At 39.0% G+C, this 26537-nt stretch overlaps 1 protein-coding gene and 1 long non-coding RNA gene across 6 annotated transcripts; one reads left to right on the forward strand and one right to left on the reverse strand.

Moving 5' to 3' along the window:
• Positions 1–101: 101 nt before the first annotated feature.
• impg1b (interphotoreceptor matrix proteoglycan 1b) lies at positions 102–25788 on the reverse strand. 5 transcript variants are annotated; one of them, XM_044166555.1, is made up of 19 exons: positions 24642–25788; positions 20150–20365; positions 18795–18961; positions 18631–18659; positions 18255–18289; positions 18103–18149; positions 17831–17980; positions 15524–15582; positions 15029–15228; positions 14540–14926; positions 11846–12501; positions 11304–11393; positions 4459–4678; positions 3521–3731; positions 2702–2887; positions 2394–2577; positions 1739–1822; positions 1157–1175; positions 102–785 (listed from the first exon to the last, which is right to left on the reverse strand). In XM_044166555.1, the coding sequence occupies exons 1-19, from the start codon at positions 24706–24708 to the stop codon at positions 766–768; spliced, it is 3027 nt and encodes a 1008-aa protein (XP_044022490.1). In that variant the 5' UTR covers positions 24709–25788; the 3' UTR covers positions 102–765. The 5 variants fall into 5 exon arrangements, 4 of the variants coding, with proteins under 4 accessions (XP_044022490.1, XP_044022489.1, XP_044022491.1 ...); XR_006374560.1 differs by lacking the exon at positions 2394–2577; XM_044166554.1 differs by lacking the exon at positions 1157–1175.
• On the forward strand, positions 16461–25922 carry LOC122861732. The gene is made up of 4 exons (XR_006374561.1): positions 16461–17110; positions 20157–20363; positions 25346–25419; positions 25782–25922. It is a non-coding gene; the product is annotated as an uncharacterized LOC122861732 (long non-coding RNA).
• Positions 25923–26537: the final 615 nt, after the last annotated feature.

The following is a 26537-nucleotide window of genomic DNA, read 5'->3' on the forward strand; positions in this document are numbered from 1 at the left end:
GCCTTTAACTCATCAATACATTTTTTTGTATTTTTTCACAACTGGCTCAGTTAGATAGACCTAACCATCTTTGAGCATTCAAAAACAAACAAAACATCACATTTTTTATGCAAAAAACATTTTATTTTTTTTATTTTAAATGTAAAATGTGTAAAAAATAAAAAAAAGAGTCCAAATCGATGATTAGTGGGAAGAGTTGTTTTGAATAGGACAGACTGATAGCAATACATCTCAGCAGCCAATATTTCTATAAACAATATGTCATGACCCAAGTCAATGGCTTATTCATTCATTCTGTTTTTGGGACACAATAATGGTTAAGCATTAAAATAAACAACATTTTACAGTCTAAACTTAAGATACCACCATGTGTATCAGTTTGTAAATAATAAATACCTCATTGTGAGGAAAGAACAACCTTTGCCAAGGGTATACAGGAAATGTTCCTACCATTCAATATATAAAATAAATATTAGGTTCCACTTTAAGACAACCTAAGTCCACCTTAATATCCATAGCTCTCTGTCTAACAAGACACTTTCATCACTATGAACAATTCATCTCAACACTTTTAACACCATTTGACTGGTCTACTGTATCAAGCATCCCATATACAGTTTAAACAGCAACTTCAGTCTTTGCTACCTCGTGTTTTGCACTGTGTCACCGTGTTGGCTGCTCCTCAGACGAACAAGGTGTCATCAAAGAACTGTTACTTCAAAACATTCGTTATCTGATGCCCTTAAAACACAGCATGTCCTGAATTCATTTGGTCGTCGCCACATCTAAAAAGAGACGAGAGGGAGAATGAAAAATAGCTCACTTCAGATTAGGTGAGTCAAACAATAAATGACAGAATACCCTTGTAACTATATCTACAAGATATTTGCTTTGTATAAATCAATCAAATATTTACTTAAACACAAGAAAGAGACTATTTTTCATTGCTCCAAGTACATTGCAGAAGCACTGATCAACACTGAGCACTGAGACTTTTCTACATGGAAATCATTTCAAGGTTAATATTTGATCATTTTCCCATAATGATATTTTTAGATCATGTTAAAGCTATTGTTTAAATGCTCAAAAGTCAACAGCGATTTGGCTTGTAAGTGAATAATCAGCAAGGACTATAGTACATGCACAGATGTTTTACCTTTGCACACATCATAGAGCTGTAAAATATTTGATGTAAAGGTTATTGTTATTGAATATCAGCAACACTTAAACCATAGTCCATATTATATATAAATAACCATCCTACTAGAAAAGTCAAAGGGAAAAAATATTGGGACTTTTTGGGTGCTATGATGAAACAGGAAACGTACAAAAATAGTATCATCAGAGACCTCACACTTTAGACATTCAACATTCATTATATAATACGTGTGTGTGTGTGTGTGTATATATATATATATATATATATATATATATATATATACAGACACATATATATACACACACACACACACACACACACACACACACATATATATATATATATATATATATATATATATATATATATATATATATATATATATATATATATATATATAATGCATATTGAATGTCTAAAGTGTGAGGTCTCTGATGATACTATTTTTGTACGTTTCCTGTTTCATCATAGCACCCAAAAAGTCCCAATATTTTTTCCCTTTAACTTTTCTGGTATGATGGTTTTATGTATCTTTAAATCTACAAAATCAACAATCAGATTTTACTCTTTGGTCCTCACCTCATTGTGTGGTATACAGTGATGGAAGTCCACCATTTCTGAGACTAACTTTTCTGATCTTGTTGTGTAGAGTTGTCTGGGGATCTGTGGAGAGAGAGAGAGTAGACAGGCTCAGTGTTTACAGTGTGCTTCATTAATATATTATAGAACCAGACGCACTTCAACCAGATACGCAGAAGCAATTTGAATGAAAGCAGGCAATATACCAATAGCATAAAGAAAGATCCACTACAGGGGATTATACCTACAGCTGCAGTTCAGTGTTAAAACTATACACCTTTGTTGGATTTGGCACAAAGCCTCAAAGTTGTGGATCGTGTAAAAGATTCTATGGATCAAGGCCTTTGAGAAACTACTGAGAATCTACATTTAATTACCATTAAATCCACACTGAACACTTTCAAACATTGTTTAAGTAATACTAAAAGATACATCGGACAGTTTGTCAACTTCGATGGTGAACGTAAAGTTCTAAAGACAAGACAAAGATGAAACATATGGAGGATGAGAGGAACACTAAGTTTGCTGCAAGGAAAACAAGACAAGTATTTGCAGAGTTTGTTAGAGTGTATTATTAGTATACTGTACTGTAGTTGAAGGTTTGATTTTAGTAGTTTAGTCAGTTTAGTTCTTTGTGCTGTGCAGCACAGTGTACCTCAATACTCAGATGTATATTTTCAATTGAGGCAAAATGTTCTTGTTCAGACTGTTGGGATTGGGAAGAAGCAGAACTTGAAGGACATGGCAATGTGGACACTTGAGTTAAGACACCATCATCATTCTCAAATACTGGGTTCACCCTCAAAGTATTCTCAAAGGCATAGGGAGCAAGTGTGTGCCTATAATGTAAAGGAAATTAGGTGGTGAATAAAATACAACACAAAACATCACAAATCACTTCAAAAGCAACACCCTGTAACAAAAATGGTTCAAAATATAAACAATAAAAGAGCTTGTACTTACACCAAAGTTAAAGCCTTTCTGGTGTTTATACATTTCTTGTTAATGAAAATCAAAATGCCAATCACGGCACAAACAAGGCAGAGACTTCCCACGAGGCAGGTTACAATTAAGGCAGGGTCTACCGGCATAGACACCAGCTCGTTGCAGCGTTCTCCATGGTAGTGCCAGTATTTACCTACAGGACATCTGAAAGAGATAAGAAAATATATCACTTTGATTGCCAGGTACAGAAGAAATGTACATAATTATTACTTCTACCTTCTGGAAAATAGTTTAACTTTAATAAATACCTCATGATGAAGTCATAAATATACATAAAATTGCCAACCAATTAAATCATCACAGATTTTGTTTTTCACAATTCCAAGCTTTCCAAATAAATCCACTTTTCCAATTAAATAACTGAATAATCCCTTGCTGCAACATCCTGTTTCAACATGAATATATCAAACTATGGAAGCAAGAGGATCTCTAGATCGCGACTTTAAAAAAACATTGCAGCTGCAAGCTACTAGAGTTTTGATTGCTTTCCGAACAGTATGCACATTGCGCAACTGTAAACCGGAAATGAAAAACACGTAACACTGAAGCAGCATATAAGGAGCCGTTTTGATTAGTTAGAGTCAGATATGTAATTTTCAGGGCTATATGTTGAGCAATGCAAAGTAATGGCTGCCAGACAGAAAGGAATTTGCAAAGACTTAAGGTATGCTTTTGAATGTACAGTAAATAGACCTTCTCTAGTTTAAAATACAAAACCTTTAAACAAGCTCAGGTCATGTTGTTCGTGTTTTCTGTCATCTGTCAGCTTATGTGTACCTGCAGGTGGCTCCATGCCCTGGGATTATTTCACACAGGCCTCCATTCAGGCAGTAGTCTGGCTGCACAGTGCAGGTGCTCTGACACGGCAGGCCGTTCACGGTGCTGTAGCCCGGATCACACAGACACTCTGCCTCTTCGGTCCAACTGTTCACCACGCAACGTGAAAACTCATTGCAGGCCAGGAATTTACAGGGGTCTGCTTGGTCAGCTGAAACCAATAGAGAGGAGGAGAGGAGAAGCAGACGGGAAGAGAGGCGTAGAAGAAATACAGACCAGAGAGGTGAGACAACTCATTATCATTAATGCAGTGTCCGCCTGTTTCTCACTGTCTGCAGATTCAGAGGAGAAATTAAAGGGCATTTTGATTGATGTGAATGAAGGTGTCTGCTTTCAATAAGGTGTGTTTAATGAGGTCACATACAGTCGTGAACTCTTCCAAGCAAAAAGATGCATCAGATTTATACTGCAAAAGACAGCAGAGTGAGGATGGGTGTTGTAGACAGGAACTCTGACCTTGTAGCATTAATGAGCATGTCACTGCATGAACAGATTATGGATTTTTTATGCATGAGGTGTCTGGATCCTATGGAGCCCCAGAAGGATCACAAAATATGTATATTGAGGCCAAGAAATGCTATTGCGTGCCCACGAGATACAATTAGTTTTAATTGTATTTATCTTGTGGCCACAAGATAAGTGTATATAGTGAGAACCGCTTAAAGGGCTTAACCAGCCGATGCGCAAACATAGATCTCTCTCCATAGTATTCATGACGGGAGGAAAAGGCCACAGCCAGGGTTTAAAGTGTAATATTTAATGCTTCCAGGGCTCCATAGGATCCTGTAATCATACTGCCACATTTCACTCACACACACTCACTACCTTTAGAGAGTGTAGAGTGTTTTTATGATACTGGACAAGCAAGGACATTTCACCTGGTTCTACTTCCAAGGAGCGACTGTCAATCTCGATGTCAAGCCGTTTAGATGCTGCGCTGCAGAAGTCTTCAAGCACACAGTGAACAGCTCCTGTGACGTTATAAGGTACCGGTTTGTCCAGTTTCATCCTGCTGTTTACCACAACACTGCCATTCCTAAAGTTGAGAATTTCCAGCTGCTTAAATCCAGTCAAATTGGATTGTAGATATGGCAGTAGCTGCGAGGGAAGGAAGAGGAAAGCAAATGAATTTAAATGTAATGAGTTTATTCAACTATTCTCTTGTAATTTTTCAGACAATGTACTGAACTTTCTCATTTGAAAAGATTAGTTTTCTGTGCTGTTAGTGATGAGTGAGAAAAACTACTTTTTTGTAGCAAGAACATGAAATATAATGTTCCTGAAAAGCAACACTCAAGCAAGATTGATTTCATTGTACAAGGTAAAAAGGGAAACATTCTTGATCCTAGGAGGACAAAGATTTCCCCTTGAATGTTTAGGTTAATGAAATGATGTCAGATCTATGTCAGTGTCAAGCGTTAGTAAAGATCTGTATCCTCCTGAGAGGAAGACCAGGGCAGCAGAGACCACATTTACGTGTGGTTTTTCTTCCACAATGACAGGACTGAGGTTGTTGTAGCACGGCTGATTTTGAATTATTCAGGTCACATTTTACAGTGTGAATGCTATGAATAGTTCATAATTAAATTTTGATGCAAGCATGAAATCCTGCCATTACTGCACTGACTGTGTAATTAGATCCAGAATAAAATTAGGGTTAGGTTTATAAGCATTAGTATAAGAACACAGAACATGCTAATTCTAGTCACAGAAGAGCCTGAGAACACATAATGTGAAGATCAGAAACTTGCAAAGACTTGCATGACATCAAAGCTATTTCGAGTCCAAAAGAAATCTATGATACATGCTGTTTGGTTTCAACAGTAACATATACATGCTATATTGTTGGGTCAAATATCTCTGAATTATCCCACCTACTCTGCAATACAAAGCCAAAACACAGGAACTACATAGGTGTTCAGACCAGATTCCTTGACTTTATGACATCTGTTTTGTCATATATCAATTACTATGGGGAAAAAAATCAATTGTGATGCTCCAACATCTTAGTATCCGAGTTAACACCAGATAAACTAGTCCTGCTAAAAGTGAACTAGCCTAGCTTAGCAGAGTAGCAGCCGTCTCTGCAGCGTCTGACTGTGGAATTAACATGATTTGATGTGGTTTAACAAACACTATCATTAAATCACATACTAAATGTATTAAATTGTAAATTCATTTATTAAACTCATTAGTTGAAATGGAGAAGAAAGCTGCAGTATCTACATTTTGTTTAGGTTTTGTGTAAAGACTATTAACAATCAGCCTAAAAAGACATAAAATTAAGGTTTTACAATTTCTATACTGTCTCTGTTATACAGTTTGGCCAAGACCCTTCAAACTTCACTGTTTCTGTAGTTGCTTAATCTCTATAAACAGATATCTGCATGTGAATGTAGAATCTGTAGGCAAAGGACAAGATTTTGGTATCAGAAGCGTTCTGGTTTCCATTTGTAGTTCAAGTAGTATTGACCAATCACATTTGAGTGGGCTGTGGTTGCATGCAGGTAAACAGTCCGTGTAGAGAGCAAAAGAGGCAAAACACACTGGCCAAAATGCTATCTCGGAACCCATCAGCTATCGTCTGAAGACAATTTAGCTTTTTATCAATCTCGGAACCCTAGAGATTAACTTTTTATTAGCTTTTTTAAAATTTATCTGCATTCAAATTGTCGTCAGACGATAGCCGATGGATTCCAAGATTGCTAATCAGACGAGAACGATCCAACTGCAGTCCTCCCTCCTGAGGCCCCAGTTCTGTGAGCCAATGGGGTTTGAGCATGAGTAGTAGGGTTCCGTTGTATGAAGTAGGCTACGTAAACTTAAACTTTTTTTTATGTAGCAGTCCACCAAAATGTGCTTCAGAACAAATTTGAGACGAAAAATAAGCAATCCAGTTGCTGAATCTTCACTCATATTCATGTTTTTCTGACGTCACCCAAGTTGCCAGATCATCTATGAAACACAATCTACACACGCACTCCACACACTACATACAATTTCAACTCATCTGTTACCGCAACCTGGCAACCCACACCCCGATCCAAGGGGTGTGTGTGGTGCAGGCAGACGGGCTAGCTAAGTTAATGTTAGCTGTTAACTCCCATATTTTGAAATCTAAATGTTGGCAGGTATGCATATTAGATCTACAAGGCCTAATTTGAAAGTTTGTTCTGACTTTAGAAAGGCAGGGGCACTACTGCACTGCCGATTGCCACTGCTTTTCTAGCCTATTAGCTTACTACCATAATTTCCCATAGTGGTTAGCGAGTAAGCTAAAATTAGCTTGCAGTTTACTGCATACAGCATGTGGTAGCTCATTAGCCATCAGCATCTAGCTTTCCAGCAAATGCTGTTCTTATACATTTATGACGTGTGATCAGCAATTTACTATACTAAAACACCATACGGTTTTCTTTCTCTATTATTTTGATTATTATAGGCCTATACTGTTAGATATCTTGCAAGTTAGTACGTCTGTGGTCATTTAATTACACTATAACTTTAGCTGGTCAGAGGGGCCTGAGGAGAGAGGTCTGAGGAGGGAGGTGTGAGGTGCTGCAGGTGGACCCTTTTGAATCGGACTGTAAACAATGGCCAGTGCACAGAAGAGGAAGTCTTGGCCCAGATATCTGTTATCCGGATATCCACTGGCTACACCGGAAGCCCCGAAACATTATCCATTGCCCCCAGAGGCTAAATTGTCATCAGATGATAGCCGATGGGTTCCGAGATTGATAGCTGCTGACTGCCTTTGTAAGGCAGTACAGTACACAGCATCACCAACACCTGTGCAGTAAAATCAAATCTATGCAGTCACATTTTACCTCATACCTTACCATTTTCCACATTGTTGCATTTAAAAATATCCCCACAGACTCTGGGAACTGAGAAACCAATCAATTAAGACTGTGGACTTGGACTGATGACAGTGGTGATATTTAGGCAGGGAGGAAGTCAACCAGCTCAAGTAATGGACCTGCATCAATGTTCATCAGTCTGAACCGTTCTCCTTCCAGCCACATGATGTTCACTACAGATGAGGCAAACATCAAACTGCAGCAGTGTGAGAGGTAGAGATTATGATGCTTTAGCTGGCCTTGCTGTCAAAGGGGAGATAAGAGGCCTTAAGGAGCTCTGCTCTGATCGGTTTTCTTCACTTATCACTGTTAGACAGTTTACTGAGGGCTAATTCCCTATAGCTAATAGTCTCTGAGAAAAAAGGGGTATAGGCTACGAGAGGGTCCAACATCCCGAACAAATGGGCAACAGCCCGTAGTACTGCTGGGCACACAGCTTGCTGTTTGGTCATCCATGTGTCTCAATACAAAATGTCAAGTATTACATGTACACTGTAGATTAGATACTTATCTGTACCTCTATTGCCTTCCACACAAGGTCAAAGCCGAGTTCTTTCACAACAAACCTCAGTGCAGTCTGTATTGTGGACTAAGGAACCAATAAGATACTGTAGATTTCTTTCTTGTCTTTATACACTAGGCTTTGGTAAAGAAATGTAGACAGCATGGCACAAACACAACCATAATTTCAGTCTTTGACACAGTCACATATGCTTCTCTGAGGTTACACATGTATCTACTGGTTCTTGTTTTGGAAAACCTGATGAAACATCCCTTCTCTGATGTCAAAAAAAATAAAGGTCACAAGGAATATTATGCTGCTGTGAAAATGTTAAATAAAATAAAGTCATTCCAACCTCCATATCCAATTTTATTGGTTGCTTCACAAACCAGTAGGTACAGGAGTAATGTAGGGGTGTGGCAGAGGCAAACAGGGGGAACTGCAAGCCACTGGAGGCTAATGGTTCATATATATATATATATATATATATATATATATATATATATATGAGAGACACTAATGGAAACGGGGAGTATCACAAATTGGGTCCAATATCCAGGAAAACATTACATTATGTCCATTTAAATGGGCTGCAGAATGTTTATTATTTGACATGTCTTCATTATTGTTCTTTCTATTTTTCAGTGATTTATAAACCAGCTTTGACCACTTTGAAATATTTGTCTCAATGTGTCCCTTCTCTATCTAAATAGCCCATTTAAAGGAAGATATATTGAATATTCCTAATTGAAGAGTGATAATAGAGAGTATACGGTAAATACTTACCAGTTCAAACATCTGATCACATTAGTTTTGCCAGGAAGCTAAATACATCGATTAATGAGGAGAACTGCAGAAACCACGGTTTGGGCAACCATTAAAGATTGGAGATGGAGTATTATTTTCATTATTGCTTTGGATTTTTGTCTGTAATGTGTATCTGTGCTTGCAACTTGTGTCTATGTATACCTACTACTTAATATTGTATTCTCTGATCCAGTGCAGACATTGATTATTTCCATATCTGCCATGAAAATGGTCTAAAACTTCATTAGAAAAATGATCAATCAAAACAGATCAAATTCATACCATGAATCATCAAACCTAAACTTTTCACAGTCTTGTAAACTACTATAATGAATAAGTGAAAATTGTTGAGAAATGATCAAAAAATAACGCATTAACTATTTATAATGCTCGTCACTTTCTATCAGAAAACTAAGCCCACCTGCCCCAGTAGCTCACATTCCCTCTGCTCCTTGGCATTGCAGCAAACACACAATCCAATTTGTATTGATGCACCTCCTCAGTTAGAGGCTGAGGCCTTTACATAACACAGAACGCAGGGCACCTCTGAGCGAGCCTAAAAATATGTCCCCTCAGTCAACCTCGGGGTAAGCTTTGAAACTAAATAGGGATGTCAAGTGATGCTTCTTGCTTTGATGTACGCTAATAGGTGCAGGTTTAAAGAGAAACAGTCCTCATTTGCTTGCCTGCAGCTAATGCAAATTTTAAACTCTTATTTAGAGAAAAAGAGCAATGCAGCCTATTTGCCATAACAAATGAAACAAATGGAGACATTCCAGCATTGATTACAAGTATGTGCATTGGATTTACACACAAAGGCTCCAAAACAAGATGACCTTGACCAATCTCTGATCTATTTTATTTCATTGTCTTGTTGCCTATAGTAGGAAATACAAATAGTATGTCTATAAAACCAGATAACCAACAAAGTAAAGCTACTGCAACATGCATACAGATGTCCACACAAACCTGATGTCACACTAAACAGATTGGAACCATTAATAGCATGTGTGTGGTGCTGGACTGACCAGAATTACTTAAAGCTTCTTACCAAAAGTCACAAACCTACAATGACTAAGGCAAACCCAGGTCTCATGATTCAGACTACCCTGGGCTGGTTTGCGCTCTACCATGTACAAAGCAATACAGTTTTAGCAACACAAAATGCATAAAGCTGCACAGCTTTCCTGTTAGGTTTACTAAGCCTATTATCACATTATTCTGCTCCACATTCATTTATTTATTCATTCACTCACTCTGCAAGTTTATCTTTAAGGCTTCAAAGATGTACAAACACACTAGTCAATGTTGTAACAATAATCAGTGCATGCTACATTATGATACAAAGCAACTTCAACAAGCAGCATCTCTATAGTTTATCACACCAGAGAGCTTGTCTGTACAAAGAAATGACAACAGTTGTTTTACTTACAAAGTTGTGTTTTAAAGGAATAGTTTTGGAAATATGTTTATTTGCTTTCTTGCCGAGAATTAGAAAATCGATGGCACTCTCATGTCTGTCCACTTAATATGAGGCTACATCCAGCAGCCAGTTAGCTTAGCTTAGAATAAAGGCTGGAAAGAGGGAGAAACAGCTCACCTGGCTCTATCCAAAGGTAACAAACTCTGCCTACCAGCACAAAAATGACAATTTGTGATTTGGGGGGGGGGGGGACTCTTTCTTTTTTTCTCAGAGTCCTGTTGTCACTGCTAGGTTGCCTGGCAACCAGTGTTGCTTTGCATAAACCAGTGTTTATTCTATGCTAAGCTAACCTAACTGGCTGCTGGCTCCAGCTACATATTGAATGGACAGATATGAGTGTTGTCAACATTCTCATCTAAATTTGTGTCCAGATAGAATGCGAGGCGAATTTTAAACGCACAACTATAAAGTCGATGGTAAACGAAAAAAGGAGAAAGACTGGAGGAAAGTAACAGAAAGAACTGGAGTTTCTGGTGAGATTTGAGATCAGTCAGAGGCTGAGATGAACACAAACACACAAGCACGCACCGACCGCACACATGGTCAAATGCTATTGTTCTATCTGTACAGTTGGTACATTAGCTGTTTGTGGTTAATAAATATAGACTGCACAAACAGTCCAATGGTCAAATTGGCACGACTAACATGAGGCAAAAATTTGCTTCGCTTTCTGTCTGTTTTTATTTTTGACAGCCCAGAACTTTGGACAAATCTCTTGCAGACACAAATTTTACAAAATTACTTGCTGAAATATGAGTCAAACAGAATCTAAACAATCCCTACAAAAGCCAAAACAATTAAAAAATGAAGGCAAAACACACCATAGCAAGCAATTTTAGAACCAGACTCACAGATAAAACCAATGGACATGAGCAGCTGCAGCATGAAGGTCTAATGTCTAATGTAAGGACAAAAGCAAAGCTGAAAACTAAAGCTGACTATTTCAGAAATGTTAGGTGCTTTCAGATTGTTAGATACTGCATTTCAGAAAAGGTTAGTTAAAAAATAGAAAGGTCATATGCTCTCTCTGAGGCATTGGAGATGTAGTTCCAATATGGAAAAAAAAAATACCGGTATTGAGGCTAAAGTCGTCTGTCTCCTAAGCCCAGATTTACTGGAAGCTCCAGGGTTTGGCGAGTTTCTGGACCCAAAGTGCTGAGTCTAAGTGAAACAGAATAATTCTTTATACTGTTGACACAATAGCTCATCTGAAATTAAAGCATTAGCATATTGCAGATTTGATCAAGAATTTGGCGATTGCTTAAAGCCTTATCACACTTTTATTAAAAAAAAATGAATTTATTGAAGAAAAAATATAAACTTATTATAATTTACTGTAAATTTTTGGAATTAAAAAAAGCAGAAGTGAGGATAAGGCTTACTGCAAAGTGCATCCTCACTTGTGCAGGACAACAAGATTGAGACTAAGCACCAATCTGGGACTACTCTAAAATATTTTTAATCTTACTAAAAATCTAATCCAAAACCAAAGTTTAACAGTATATATTGCACAAATGTACTTCTATCACACATTTAAGCTTGGACTACCAAAGCAAATATGAGAATGAAGCATGAAGCAACATGATATCCAGCATAAACGCTTGTGTACCTACCAGCTCAAGAAAGGTATTCTCCAGTGACTTATACTCTGCGGAGCTCTTGTTGAACAGGTCATCAGAAAACATCATGTTAGTGACCCTCAAGCTAAAGAAAACCACTAACTCTTTGTTCTTATCCATTGCGGCCATCAGAGGGGTGCTGGCTTGTCTCATGGCCGGTGCAGCCGTGGATTCGTACGGGCGTTCGTCAGACTCTGAGGGGAATCCACTACCACTCTCTTCTTCCAGAGTTTTGGTCACTTCCGCCTCCGTCCCGTTCTGACTTGACCCTTCATCCTCTTGAATGTTTGAGTTTTCAGGAGGCAGGTCTGTTGAGACTGTGGTCACTCCACTGTCCCCTCCACTAGCTTCATCTATGTCCTCGGGAGCTTCGCCGCTCTCTGCAGGGGATGGCAAAGGCTCCACATCTGTTTCTGGTTCAGTGCCCTGGACAGCATCCTCATGAGATGATGGTGTGGAGACTGGGACTGATACTTCTATGACATATATATCAGTAACCGTGGGATATGTAGACTCTGGAAGGTCAAGGTTAAGCTCTGGAGGTGTTTCAGTAATTTCTTCTTCTGGTTGGGAGTCTGGAGTTGCCAAGGGAAGGTCCTCATTCTGTTGCTCTGGATGTTCAGTAGGGACCCCATCAACTGGTTCAGGTTCTTGTAAATAAAACATATTCGAAAAGTGGTTTTATAATTAAAGGAGTTATTTTGTGCATGAAAAAAATATACAGGTACACTAATTGTTATATATGGGTATGATTGCAATTTGGGCAGGCCACTCATGCATCATGTTATGCTGTTTCATCTGACAGGTAGCCTACCAGAACCCATTATACAGTATACCACTGCTTTGATGATTTGACTGTTTTTTGCTGTTGCTGCTGTTGGCCAAAGCCCCCTCCTCTGCGGCCATTGTGCTATTTATTCTATGTTAACACCTTGACACACAGCTTCCACCATTTCCCTTTAAAAATATTGATCGACCAAAAGCCAGATAAGATGATTGATACCACTCTGTAATTAGCATTTAATCAGCAATTAGCCTAGTATAGCATAAAGACTGGAAGCAGAGTGAAACAGCTAGACTGACTCTCTCCAAAGTTAAAAAAATACTCCTACCGGCACCTCTAAAGCTCAATAATTTGCATGTTTTAATCTTGTTTGTTTAATTCAAACACGAACATGAATGTAAAAAAAAATAATAATAATTTGTGGGTTTTGGGAAAGTTACGTGCTGTAATGATTTATTGTCGAACAATAGCCGAGTGCAGTTACTTTGCGGACTCTTGCCGTTAGAGTGAGGTTGCCAAGCAACTAGCGTCTCTGCTAGTTACACAAACAGTTGCACCACGTAACTCTCCCTTTTGACATTACTGTATGTCTACAAATTAAACAAATTAGATAAAATAGTGAGCTTTAGAGGTGCTAGCAGGTGGAATTTTCAAGCTAAGCTAATCAACCCCTGGCTCTACTTAATGCACAGGCATGAGAGTGGCATTGATCTTCTCATCTAACTCATTTCACCAATGAGTGAAATACTAAAACCCATAATATTAAGACTCCTTGTTTTTTAATTGTGGCTGCACCGATCTATCAAATTCAAATAGATGAGCATCATTTTATACACATTGTTCCCCAAAATTTAGCTTGACAAGCCCGACATATTTTGTGTCTTTGGAAACTCCACTAGAATATAAAATGAAGTTCTGCAGGTTTGAACAAAATTTGGCTGCACAGCATGAGTTTGTAATGACTCGATCACTGGCAGGCCGCTGCTTGTTAATGGGTTTTAATATGATGTATTGCCTCAGCAGGGAGCATCTCCATGTGCAAAACCAAACCACCAAGTCTAATTGAACTGCCATTTCCAATAAGAGGTGGGTGTTCTGTGCAGATATGCGTGGGTAAAAGAAAAAATGAAATAGGTCACACACTTTATTTGGACAGTCCAGTGCTGATACTCACTATTGAGTCTAGTGGAGTTTCATGTGTAAAATTAAGTTGACAAATATTTATTACCCAGTTAAAGTTACTCTCAGGGTTGGGGTTGCTATTAAAAATGGGGCTAGGGTATAATGTGTAGATATAAACAATCAAATAAAGTGTGGTTAAATGGTAATATGAAATAAAGCACAGTTTAGGTTCAGTCAGTAAGTTAATTGTTTTCCCTCTACTCTTTCATTCTCCACTCCCTCTTTCAATACGTTACTATCTGGCTTTTTTCTATTTTCCTGTTTTTATCCAATTGCTTTAAAATATTTAGTCATTTCTTTCTTTTGGTTTGGCATCATCTGCACAAGTAAGCTTAAAGTTTACTTCTCCTTCTTACTTTTCTAGATTGCTGATGTGTTCTTTTTATATACCCCAATCAGCTGTTCCTGTATTTTGCGTCTCCTGACTATAACAACAATGAGCTCATCCTCGCACCATTTTCCCACCATCAGCAGAATCAAAACTTAGAAACCAGACCAAGATGGCAAAGTACGGGTTAGGTTGTAGTTCAGTCCTGAGGTTCTTCCTGTTTTCTGTCAACAGCTTTTAAATCTGCACCACAATCTAATGTTTGGTTAATCAATAAAGGTTTGAATTCTTAAACTTGTCTTGTCTGATTGAACTTCAACATCCTGCTTTAAAAACAAAATTTAACCTGATGTATTGGTACCGTCTGTCAACTGTTCTTCGGGTTCAGCCTCACCTCCATCATCATGTTCCTCCTCCACCTCTAGCTCTGCTTCCTCTTCCTGCTCTGTGATAGTTTCCACTTTTGTACCTGGTGTTATAATGTCACTAGGCTCCTCAGCAGTATCTTCTGTGGACTCCTCCTCTGCTGCTGCCATTAAAGGGGTCTCATCAGTGGCGGCAGAAGTGGCTTCTGGGAGGATGTTTGGGATGAGAGGCACAAAGGTGTGTGTTTCTGGTTTGATTGTAGAAGCTTCCAAAGAGTTTTCTATCACTGCCACAGTGGGGAAGAAACTTTGGGTGGGAGTACTGTCCTCTGTGGGAGCCTGTGTGGTGTCGTCCTCAGATACAATGCTCTCAACAGGGTTCATGCCAAGTTCCGCAACTGGATAAACTGTGGTTACTGAAAAGGAAGAGTTGAAACATTTATACAGCTTTAAAAACCTATTCTGAGCTCTAACCTAATATTTTATTCAGTTAAATGTGAGTATAATATTATGCTTACCAGCCTCAAAGCTGAGCGTCTGTATGTCCAGCGGTAGTGACGACTCCTGTTTTAAGGCCTTTACGATGATGTGCTTCAGTTTAGGAGCATTTACATCCTCGTGTGTCTCTGTGTCAGGCTCCTCGAGACCGTCAGGTTCATCATTGAGCTCTGTTTCTCCATTAAAGACCACAGCGTAACGCACAGACACGTCCTCAGAGCTGATCAACACAACAAATCATGTCACAAACCCAGACAGACCTCACTGGTAATGGATGTCTGCTAAGGCAGAGATTTCTGAGTCATACCCCAAAAGAGGCTATATTGGGGATGTTATGGTTTCTCTTGAGACTTGAGCAATAAAACTCCTCAATAAAAGTCACTTCAAGGGAAAAGTATAAGAAATTTATGTTTTGAGTCTCTTATCTTATTTACTGTGATGTTTTGTCAAAATCAGTCATTATTACAAAGCACAATTATAGTGCCAAACCTTTAGTAAAACTTGATTCAACCCACCGAAATCCCAGAACACGAATCTCTTTGAATCCTGGAACTTTTTCAAACACATGAAGCATCTATACAAAGAAAAACAAGAGAGTCAAAATGAAATAGATGTGAAAGAAACATGAGCATTTTCTCTCCAATCATTCTGTTTTGCAGTGTTGGGGTTTGCTGTCCAGTAAAATGTATCTCAATATTTAGTGATTTTATAACTGATGGATTAATGCTGCTTTATGGGTTTAGAAACTTCCGCATCATTCCTATATCTTAGGCTTATAAAACTCTAAAACCCAATGAATAATTTAAGAAATGCATTTTCACAGACGTTACTACTACTACTATTTTTCTTATTTCACAAAAAATAGTAGTTTTCGTTGGACAGTAACAGATTAGCCAATAAAAACAACATAGTTAATTTGCTGCATTATTTACTGTACACTAGAGCTGCAACGATTGGTCGACTAGTCGATAAGTCAATCAACAGAAAATGAATAGGCAACTATTTTAAGGAAAAATGACAAACCAGTCTGGTTCCAGTCTTTCAAATGAGAGAATTTGATGCTTTTCTTTGTCACACACAATAGTAAAGTGAAAATCTTTGAGATATTCTGTTGGTTGGACAAAACAAGACATTTTAAGACATCACCTTGGACTGTGGGAAATTGTAATAGTTTTTTTTCACTATTTTCTAAACTTTTATAGACAAAATGATTAAACAATTAATTGCTGTACACATGCTACTGTATAGGCTCTGTGTTGCTGTCACAATCTGCTCCTCAGTCCAATCTCTTCAGCCACACTCTCCCATCCCCAGCCCTCTGCATTGCTCTCTGTCCCTGTCTCCAGCCCCTGCTCACTTCTCCCAGGCCATGTACTTTCCTCCAACTCCCTAGACCTGCCATGCTGTCCACCAGATGCCCTCGGACTTTCCCTCCTTTCCCCATTACCTGACTGCCTCACCCATCTACACACCTGTTCCCACTTCTTTCATCAGCCCTGCATTTACCTGGCCTACTCTGCCCATTCCTCACCTACAACGCATTCCCCATATATATATCGGTCAACTTTCATTGTTCACTGCCAGATTGTTAAGTTAGTTCATATTCTTGCTTTCTAGCCTCTTTTTTCTGTTACCCTGCTTACCTGAAACCTGAACTCTGGAACTTGTTTTTGGCTACCTGACCTTTTGCATGTTTATTGGACTTCCTGCCTGCACCTAGTTGGATTTGTTTGCCTGTTTAGGACTACCTCCCTGGTTTTGGTTCTGGTGGTTTATCAAAACTGGAAAACAAAAGGGGAAAGGCAAGTAGGGAGAAGTCCAAAAAAGGCAGATATATGGTCATAACAAGCAGGCAAAACAGGTAACAAGAAGGCTGAACATTAAGACTATAGCAAAACTGGCAGGGAAAAGAAAGTGAAGAGGCCTGTGTATACAGTATATGCCAGGGAGCTGCTTAGGGGATTGGAAATGGGAACAGGTGTGTATCTGGGTGTAGAAGTCAGGTGATAGCTAGAGGTGGAAACACTGAGGACTACTGCAGGGCGGGGGCAAGCAGGCTCTGAAATGACAGGAAGAATTAGTGGCTGGCAAACTGACAACAGGTAAGACGATGCAAGTAATAAGAATTGGTAGTAGTCATGACAGCTATATGGACATGCAGTTACTCTTGTTTCTTACTCTAGCAGAATAAGCAACAAAAAACAGTAGTTGTTAAATAGGGCAATAAAATGTTTGCACACTAGACATTAAAGTTTTCTTTAAAAAAGAAATGACCTAATGGTTTTACGCCAGTAGAAGTGATTCTTAAGAGCTGTGTTTAAAGTCAATGCCTTCTTAGTCGAAGATAATCTATGTGATGAGATCTTACTATTTCAGGCTTGTGGTCATTTAGAAGTCTTACCTAAAGTCCCTCGGTTCCAACCTTAAAGCTGTTAAATCAATCAGTGAGTTTTACCCGTAACAATACAATGCCTTAGAAGCTGGCAATCACATTGATCTCAATGTAAGAATATAGGCCGAGTAGAGGAGGTAATTTTGTCAGCGAAGAGGTTCCAAGTGATAAAACAGCTGTTGAAATAAAGTGTAATAATACATGCACATTTTAACTACAATAAATCTCACTTGCTACTTTTCCTATAGAATTTCAGTGTTTCATTACCCTCAGTAAGATTTTTTTTTTTTTTTATTGTAATTTTTTTTAAGCTTTTTAAAAGTAGCTCTGCTATCAAGGGCCTTCTTGTGTTTGTAGAAAGGTAAAGCAGACAGCTCAGAGGCCTGTTAACATTTGCTGTGGGTCTGTAAACTCACACTCTGGCTCTCACCTTTTGTGTGAGCTCTTGTGTGATGTCATTGTACTGTGGAGACTCTGGGTCACTGAGCAGCTTAGTGTATGTCGGGTCCACAATGGTGACGCTAAACTCAACAATGTACTCCTCATAGTTCTCTTTTATCATGTTGGGGTCTTCTTGGATCTGGCAAAGAAAAGCCAAATGACGTTATTAGATTATAGTGCCACCGGATTCTGTCTGTGCTTAGATTATTAATAAATATTCAAAATAGTCATATGATTCTGAAACTTTGTGGGTTAACTTACCACGTCAGCCTCAGTTGGTAGCAGAATCAGTGGAGGTGTCCAGGTGCCTGAGACAAAACAACTCACCAGTTCACTTATTGATAGCTGTTATGTTCTTAAAGTAATTCAATTGCTTTTATTGAACAGTATTGATTCATTAGTGTCCAACTCACATTCTCTTCCTGGCTCTGGGGTTCCAGCGACAACTCTGGAAATAAAAACATTTGTTAGGAATTTAGTTGGATGACAATGCACATTTGCTTGTCTAAATTTGTGAGTTAGTGAAGAATTCTTAAGCTTAAAAATCATATTTTATTTTTGTCTAATATCCTCAATAGCTCTCTTTCGGGTTAGGGTGGCAAAGGTTTAGCTTGGTTTGAATGTCTGTCTGTTAGGTGTTAATAGCTCGTCTGATGCTTTCATTGCATGTGGAAATGAAAACGCTGATAAATATTTGCCATTTTTGTCTGTTTAAAAACAGAAATTACTTCATATACACAAAAGAAACTCACATTTAACAGAAAATTTAAGAAGGAAATTTGCACATACCCTTCAATTTCAGCTTGCTCGGCTACTCTCTGGAAATTAGAGACAAGACCTCAACTATCACAGATTTACACTGAAGAGTGACAAAGCAGCCATGCAGTATTATGAAACACATAAAAGTGGACTTGTCGGTCAAAGTATTTGGGTTGTGTCGGTGCTGGACTCACTCGGGCCACCATGTCCAGGTGCTCCTGAGAGCTGCTGAAGTTCTGGGCCAGGTCGTCCATGCAGAGGTTTTCATGCTGGCAGGTGAAGACCCAGGCTCTGTACTCCTCTGAGTTTGGGACTCTGTCCAAGAAGATCCGAAATGCTTCCCAAATCGCTTCCTGACAAACTGAAGAGAGATCACATAATTCTGTGAATGTTTTCTTTTGACTTTTCTCAGAAAATACATCAAACTCACAAATAAGTATGAATGAGACATCTAATCTTATGTTAAACCCCCACAAAGGATGATTGGACATGGCATTTCATATATTTGCAATAAGGGTACACAGGATGGAAATGACAGCATGGAGAAATCAAATAAGTGAGGATTTAGAGGATTATTGGTATTGATCTTGGCATCTCTGCATGTGATGAGGTTGCTGTGATTTAGCGATTTATCTATAAGATTAGGTTATTATTCCCCTCAGAGAAATGTTTCCGTGCAGCTTTACATATGAATACACAGCACACAACAGTCTACAATGCTACACTAAATCACAAAATAGATTCAACATGATATGATTGGGACAACCCTAAAAGGTAGTGATGCCTGTTTCAGGAAATGTAAAACTGTATATTTAAGTCGTGACATTCTTGTGAATATTAAAATCATGAGCACAAAGACCCCCCTGAAGCAACAGTATGTTTTATCTGCCTCTATGGTGGAAACAAGCTTCACATTGTCCAATATCTTGATGCCTGTGGGAAATTTATTCTCTGACAAACTCATTTCTGGAGCAATGCCATTACCTCCAATACACCAAATTAATCTGCCTCATTTTAAAATCATACGCCACAGCAGCTGTCGTGGAACAATTTGAATTACTAGGCAATTGCCAGGGTGGCCATCTTTGCCTCGTAAATCATCCACAATCCATCTCTCTCGGGCAAAGGATATTTGCATATAACTTCATTATCAAGTGCTTCAATATGTGTATCCCTAAAGTCAGTACAAAGGCTTCAGTGGTATCATGTCAGCGTCACCAAGCTAAACAATAAAGACAAACAACAAACATCTATATTGAGCTACATGTATGTGTTTGTATCATACACAGCTGAGAATATCAAAACATCTTTTTTATCCTCTTCCCAAAAAGCTCCAACTGCAAAAAAAACATCAGAGCAGACAGCAAATTGTCCTGCTAAGACATCTCTGTTTGATGAAGTGCTTTACTCTGTTTTGACACAGAGTCGGTGTTTTAGGAAAGGCTTATTCATTTCACTGTAAGATGTTCAATCATAACTATGCATAAAGTTAGCGTTCATTTACAGTATAAGCTCACATCAAGGTCTAACAGCGGACATTTCCGTTTACCTCTGAGTTTGTAATAGGTCCGATGGCTGCCGATGACTGCTTTCATCGTCTCCTGGGGACACACTTTGACCCCTGTGCTGAAGAGCGCTGACCTCTTCGTCCGATGTCCGTCCTGCTCCGCTCTGACATTTGTGGTGTGTCTGATTGGTCTGGAGGCTTCTAGAAAGTGTCGGTACTTCACATCCCTGAGTCCAGAAAAACCGTGGTCATGAAGGTCTGTAAGAGCAGTCAGTGAAGTTATGAGTTTAGGATGAAATACAATAATGTGACCTAATTTTTACAGTATTCAGCACATGAAATCTGAGTAAACATGTGAGCACTGTTGGTGCTAAGTAGATGAAATTGTGTTGTTACCATGAAAGTGTGAGATTTCTCACTCAAAGTGTTTCTGATTGTTACAATTAACAACTGAGGGGTGACAACACAAAGTCAAAGCACTCTTTGTAGTAATTGCTCTGTAAATTGGGACATACTGAACTTGGAGTGAGTTGAATGGTGTATATTAGTTTGGTGCAAATGATGCAAACACAAAATTCTTGGATGCTGGTGAAAATCCTGCTTATCTAACATAACGGTATATACATTAATTTAAAACATGGTGCCTTTGCCCTTATGGATGAAAGCAGAATCACAATTGCAAATAGTATTTACTGGCAACAACATACTCTTTAAGTTTGCATTATCACAAGCAAAACAGTGTCATTTTAAAGGAGGAACTCCACCAATTTTACACACAAATATCAGTTTAATTATCACAAGGAGTGATACTCATCCAGTGAAAACAGCAACAATAACCCTGATGATGTCACAGTGATGTCATCAGGGTTATATGAGATTGGGCTGGAGAGATTTTAACAGAAAACCTGTTTTATGAACTGGGGTTGTAGAGTTTGAAAGACCAGGCATGGTGAGTCTGATGAAACACGCTATCATGTTGCATTATAGGAAGTGTAGGATCCAGTGTTTTTAGAGCATGACCCATTGCTACAGTGCATCACTGTAAAAATTATGTATCCTCTGCTGCATCAATTTTGACCATTCTTTTTTAATTTCTCTTGCAAGTCCCCCAAGAAGTGCAATACTAAATCACTGGTGTACCCTTTAAATAGTAGTGTGTATCCAGGAATTAGGCAGTCAAGACCAACTACCACTAAGAAGTTTTTAATTTGACAGATACTTAACCCAACAAATTACCTAATGGCACCTGTCCAGCCCTCTTACTGTTGCTTGTGCTGACACTGCCTCTAAATAGCATCTGGCTTTGCAGTGAAAAGTATATTATACATGGAGGGTCCCTGAGAGACTATTTTGAGACAATTTAGCAGAAATAAATCCTCTCTGTGATTTTGTATCTTTAAAGGTGCATTGAGTGATTTGAGCTTTTAAATTCGCTGCTGTAGCCCTGAAGCTTTGAGGTGCTGGCTTGTGACTTTGAAGGATATCATTTTGAATGCTGGGAAAGTGCACAGATGTGTGGAGAGGGAGCGAGTGAGTAACACACTCTTCTCCTTAAGGAGACCCAAGGGCATCTCAGTTGCTGAGATGCCCTTGGGTGACTTGACCCAAGCTGCATCACTGAAGCTGCTCAGTGGCCAACAGTGTAAGGATGAGTTTGTACTGGGTGGTGTCCAGGTGTGACTGTGCAGAACTGCACGCATGTGGATTACAGCTGAAAAAGTATGTGCGTGCAGAGCAAACCTTAAATGGATTAAAATGATGTACAGGAGGATACCCAGGTGATTTTAGTGGTTAACAAAAACAATCCTACCACATGAAAACATTCAAACAATGACACTGACAGGCCTATTTCCATAAATGATATCACTGTGATGCTGCACACATTATGAGGAGAAGTGCCCTAATTTTCTGATCACCTTAGTAAAAAAAAAAAAACAAGCTCAGTCACCTGGTGCCTGGTGAGGCATTACAGGAAGGTAATTCCACACCATTACATAAGCCAATGTGCCAGTCAACCCTTTCTAACACAATCACCCCTTTGAATAAAGCTATTTTACAAGAAAGACACTCATTGTGATGCCAGGTGGCAAACCTCTCAGGACTTTTTAAGACAATAAGCCAGGATTTATGAGCCCCAAAACACAGACTCAAGGTCAATGGACACAAATAATAAACTGTGCCTCCTCTGGATTAGGGAACAGAATGAAGGTTACAGAAAAATTAAAAGAGCAAGTGAATATAAATAATATAATCATTGTTACACTGGCATCAGACACAGAGCTTTTTGCTGAGATGCTGCATTTTTGTGTAGATAAACAAGACTAGGGGGACTTTGTGCATTATTTCTGCATCTCTGCGACAGACATTGAGTTGTGTTAACTAAACGTAGTCATGTCCAGTATGGTGGCTTCTTGTGGTCCAACACTGTACCACAAGCAGAAGAAGAACAATACAGGAAGAATCCAGAGAGTGTCGAGTGTTTGTATTTGCATTTGCATGAGTGGGATACAATATCATAAACACGTGTACAAGCTAATGCAATGCAACACATGAGCCCTGCAACATTAACTAATACATACAGTATTACAGCAGATAATAGTGTATGGATGTAAAACATTAGTGAAAGAGTAGTATTGAATTGTTATTCTGATCATTCTGATTACACTGATACAGTGATGATAAAATGATACTAATAATAATCTTAGTTGATTAATCAATTAGTTGATCGGCAGAAAATTCGTAAAAATGCCAAACATGCTGGATTTGGAAAATAAGTCTTTGCTTTTCTATGTTATATATCATTGTAAACTATTGTTAATACCTTTTGGATTTTCAACTGTTGGTCCAAAAAAACCAACACATTTGTAAATATCACCTTGGGCTGTGGGAAAATTGCGATGGACTCCATATACTGTTTTCTGACATATTTAATTAAATTAATTAATCAAACATAAAATAATTGAGAGAATTACAAATAATTAAAGTAATTAATTAATTAGCTATGGCCACATAAATGATAGTATTAAAAATAATATTTATGTGATTTCAACAGTGATTCATTCTATTTTGTTAAACATGTGATGTTACATGTCATTGTAAGCAACTCAATGCTGAAATGCAAACATTATTGTAGCTCTCACACATTGTATTGTCATAATGTCATTGGAAGTTGGAAGTTGGCTTGACATGTACTTTCACAATTTTACTTTCTTCTGTGAACACGTAGAATATGTGTTGTGTTGAGTAGCTGTGGATGCTACTAAACAAACAAACTACCTTTTGTGAAGTGATCTTTTGTTGAGACTGACAGAGATGTGTGTGTTCAACCCTATAGCAGTATTATAAGTCATAGTTTATGGTGGTTATTGCATTGCATTATATAGGTATGTGTTGTTAACATTGTGTACACCTCCTATAAACTGTCAAAGCATAACTGAAGTAGGAATGTGCATGCCTGATGTGCTACTAGTCATTATTCACAAATTAGAATTAAACTTAAAATTTAAGACACAAAAAAGTTTAAAAACGCAGGCATTCATTGATGATTTGCTTGACAGGGCAAGAAAAGAAAAAACTGTTAACCACAGTATTAAACATAAATAATAAGCCGTTACAATGAACAATATTGTTTTCCTCAAATCCACATTTGGCCCGACACCAAGAACATGCAAAGAATGTGTGGGCTCTGACATTGTAGCCTGTAGCTTTGTGGACAGATATTCACCAGTTTAGCGTCAGTCAGACCCATTCACCTGACAAATCTTCCACTTCCAAAAATTTCAGCAGGTCAGAAGGTGGCATGAAATTTAGCCAAATCATGTGTGTTCTCATTCATAGTCACGCCACCAAGACAACTTTTGAATGGGTTGTGGGGAATCGGTAAGCTTGAAGCCTGATTTGCACATGCAGAGACACGAGGGCCTGAGCGAGAGGAGGGAGTGTTTGAGTGGGCTTTAATGCAGCCGCAAAAAGGCCTCACAGCAGAATTACAAGCCAGAAAAGATTAGCGTCCTGCGACACTGGGAACAGAATGCCTTTTGTTTCCTTGAGGATAATGAGCTCACCCGGGCAGATCACACTGAACAAGACAACCAGTACGGGCGCAAATGTTATCACTGGTGAAATGATGTTATCTTTCTCAGTATTATGTCTCTGCCCAATAATTCATAGTGAATATTCATGACAAGTGGATGAAGTCTTTACACCAAAGGATGATCTGTCATCAACTAAAGTTAAAGTAATGTGACCTTTTCAGTCCTTCTTGTGGCAGGTGTGTAAAAGAGGCGTGTAGAAAAAATATCATTGGCTTTGTATTTGATTAACAGAATTACATCTGTACTTGCTAAAGCTGTATTAAATGGTTAGATTGTTGAAAATTTGTTCATAAAGAGTTGTCCAGCACTCATACATGCAACTACTGAAACCTGCTGTGTGAAAACAAACAGCATCTCTTTCTCCAATCATAATACAATGGCAATAACTAAAAGAAAAATCTCTAATATGTTAACAGGAAGCCTTCCCACCGGATTTTTACCTTTGATTCGACTTGCTTGGAGGGTAAACAGACACAAAGTGAAGAATAGTCCTGACTTCAAAAGCATGATGGGCTAATTTATGTGGTTTTCAAGCCCAAAGTTGTCATTTGTAAAGAGACAGTTGTATGCAACAGTTAAATCCGGGATCTCTTTATCTCAAGTCCATTGGCAGAGTGTGCAAAAGTCTTCTCATCAGTGCTTACAAGGTCTTCAGCTTGTTGGGAGGGAGTCCGGTCCACTCCTATGTGTGCTCCAGCTCAGTTCTTCAGCAGCAGTTAGTTCCTGGATGCTATTGGATCCCTGTAGATAATAGAGGTGGCTGCATGGATGGATGAGCAGAGGGAGGGAGGAGAGGTAGAGGAAGGAACAGATGGAATTTTGGCTCAGGAGTTTCCTTCTACGCTGTCAGTGTGACAACAGTGACGAGGTTAAAAAAGCAGGCTCCGTTTTGAGTCTAATCTCTTTACCTTCTTCTTGCTGCTTGTAATCCCTGCAGGGCCACGTGGCCACCCAGCCTCATCCTGTTAGCCACCTTCTGGGTTCTCATCTGTCAGCTGAACAAACTTGGGGATCTGCCAACCAGCCTGGACCAGATAACTACTCCCAACAGTCACCCCCAAGTTGATCACTGACACCCAGCCTCTTTGTGTGTCCGCCTCTACATATCATTCCGACTGCCTAACTCATCCTCTTTCTCTCTCAGTTTAGATTCCTCCTTCCTGGGTGCCCACAGCAAATCCCTGCCTCTCATTCCAGCAATTGTGGGTGCCAAGTGAGGTCAGGATTGAAGTTTTGTTCTGTGCTGTACACCCAGCTACCAGTCAACCAATGTGCCTCATTCTTACTCTAGCTGCACAGCCAAGTTCAGGCCTCTCTTCTGACTGTGCAGTGCAGTGTCTACATCTCACCCTGCTCCTTCCTTTCTCCTGTTGCATGTTTGATCCTCCTCCTTTGTTATCTGCACTGTTACCTGTGAGATGGAAGACAAACTCCACTTCTTTTTGATGCTCACTTATCCCATATTCACTGTGAATAAGGCTCTTCTTTTGTCCCATCCAAAGATAATTTGATGTTGACAGATATGCATTGCTTCACAGAAAAAAACAGGTTCCCTTACATGCCCTCTCTTCTCTCTCCAGGTTTGGGTGCATAGGGTGATGGCTGCGCTGAAAGAAGTGAGTAGACACAGTGGAGGCATGTGTGGCCTCTCCTGTTATGGTGTCTCAGGGTGGGAAAGCTCCATGTTGTTAGTCTCCACCCTCATGTGAAGAGGATTAGCCTCCCTTGTTGGTTGTTAACAATTTGCTGCAGTAAATAAACCTTTGCAACATAATCCATCCAGGCAGTCTTCTGACACAGTAATCTGAATTTTGAACTAGTGATTGTAACTCCCTCAAGTGACACATTTTAAAACAAAATTAAAGCAGTTTTTTTGGACTTTTGGGGGCAAAACACTACAACAACCTGAATATCACACACACATTTTACATTATATCACCTTTTGTTGTGACTAACATGCCTGTTACACATTCAACAGACATTGAGCAACATTAGCTTTCATTTGGAGTTGTGTATCTGGCGACCAGATGAATGAAGGTCCAATATTCACTCTCCTTTTAGCTCTGTTTTAATCTTCACCAACTCTTGAGGAAAATATCCGGCTCTTTGGCTGCTAAATGTACCCAGCTATGTTCACCAGCTAGTCACTAACTGTGTCTGTCTGCCGTTCGGTGCTGAGCAGGTAGTGTACGGTGGGTTTTTAGAGCTTTTTCGCCAAAAACAGCTGGCTGTTTTAGCTGGAAACGACGCCAGTGAGAGCGGTGAGAGTGAACTGAAATACTAAGGTTGTGGGCCAAAACAATGAGCTGAAAGGATCCTTTCAGCTCTATAACCTT

This window comes from Siniperca chuatsi, linkage group LG15, assembly GCF_020085105.1.
Source record: "Siniperca chuatsi isolate FFG_IHB_CAS linkage group LG15, ASM2008510v1, whole genome shotgun sequence".
Taxonomy (NCBI): domain Eukaryota; kingdom Metazoa; phylum Chordata; class Actinopteri; order Centrarchiformes; family Sinipercidae; genus Siniperca; species Siniperca chuatsi.

Bases quoted from the DNA above. Each gene is read 5' to 3' on its own strand.
- impg1b (XM_044166554.1), bottom strand. From the start codon at position 24,708: ATGCTTTTGAAGTCAGGACTATTCTTCACTTTGTGTCTGTTTACCCTC. The intron at 20,366-24,641 runs GTAAAAATCCGG...CTGCTCTTACAG, and splicing joins CCAAGCAAGTCGAATCAAAG to ACCTTCATGACCACGGTTTT. The intron at 18,290-18,630 runs GTATGTGCAAAT...TTTTATTTCCAG, and splicing joins GAGCAAGCTGAAATTGAAGG to AGTTGTCGCTGGAACCCCAG.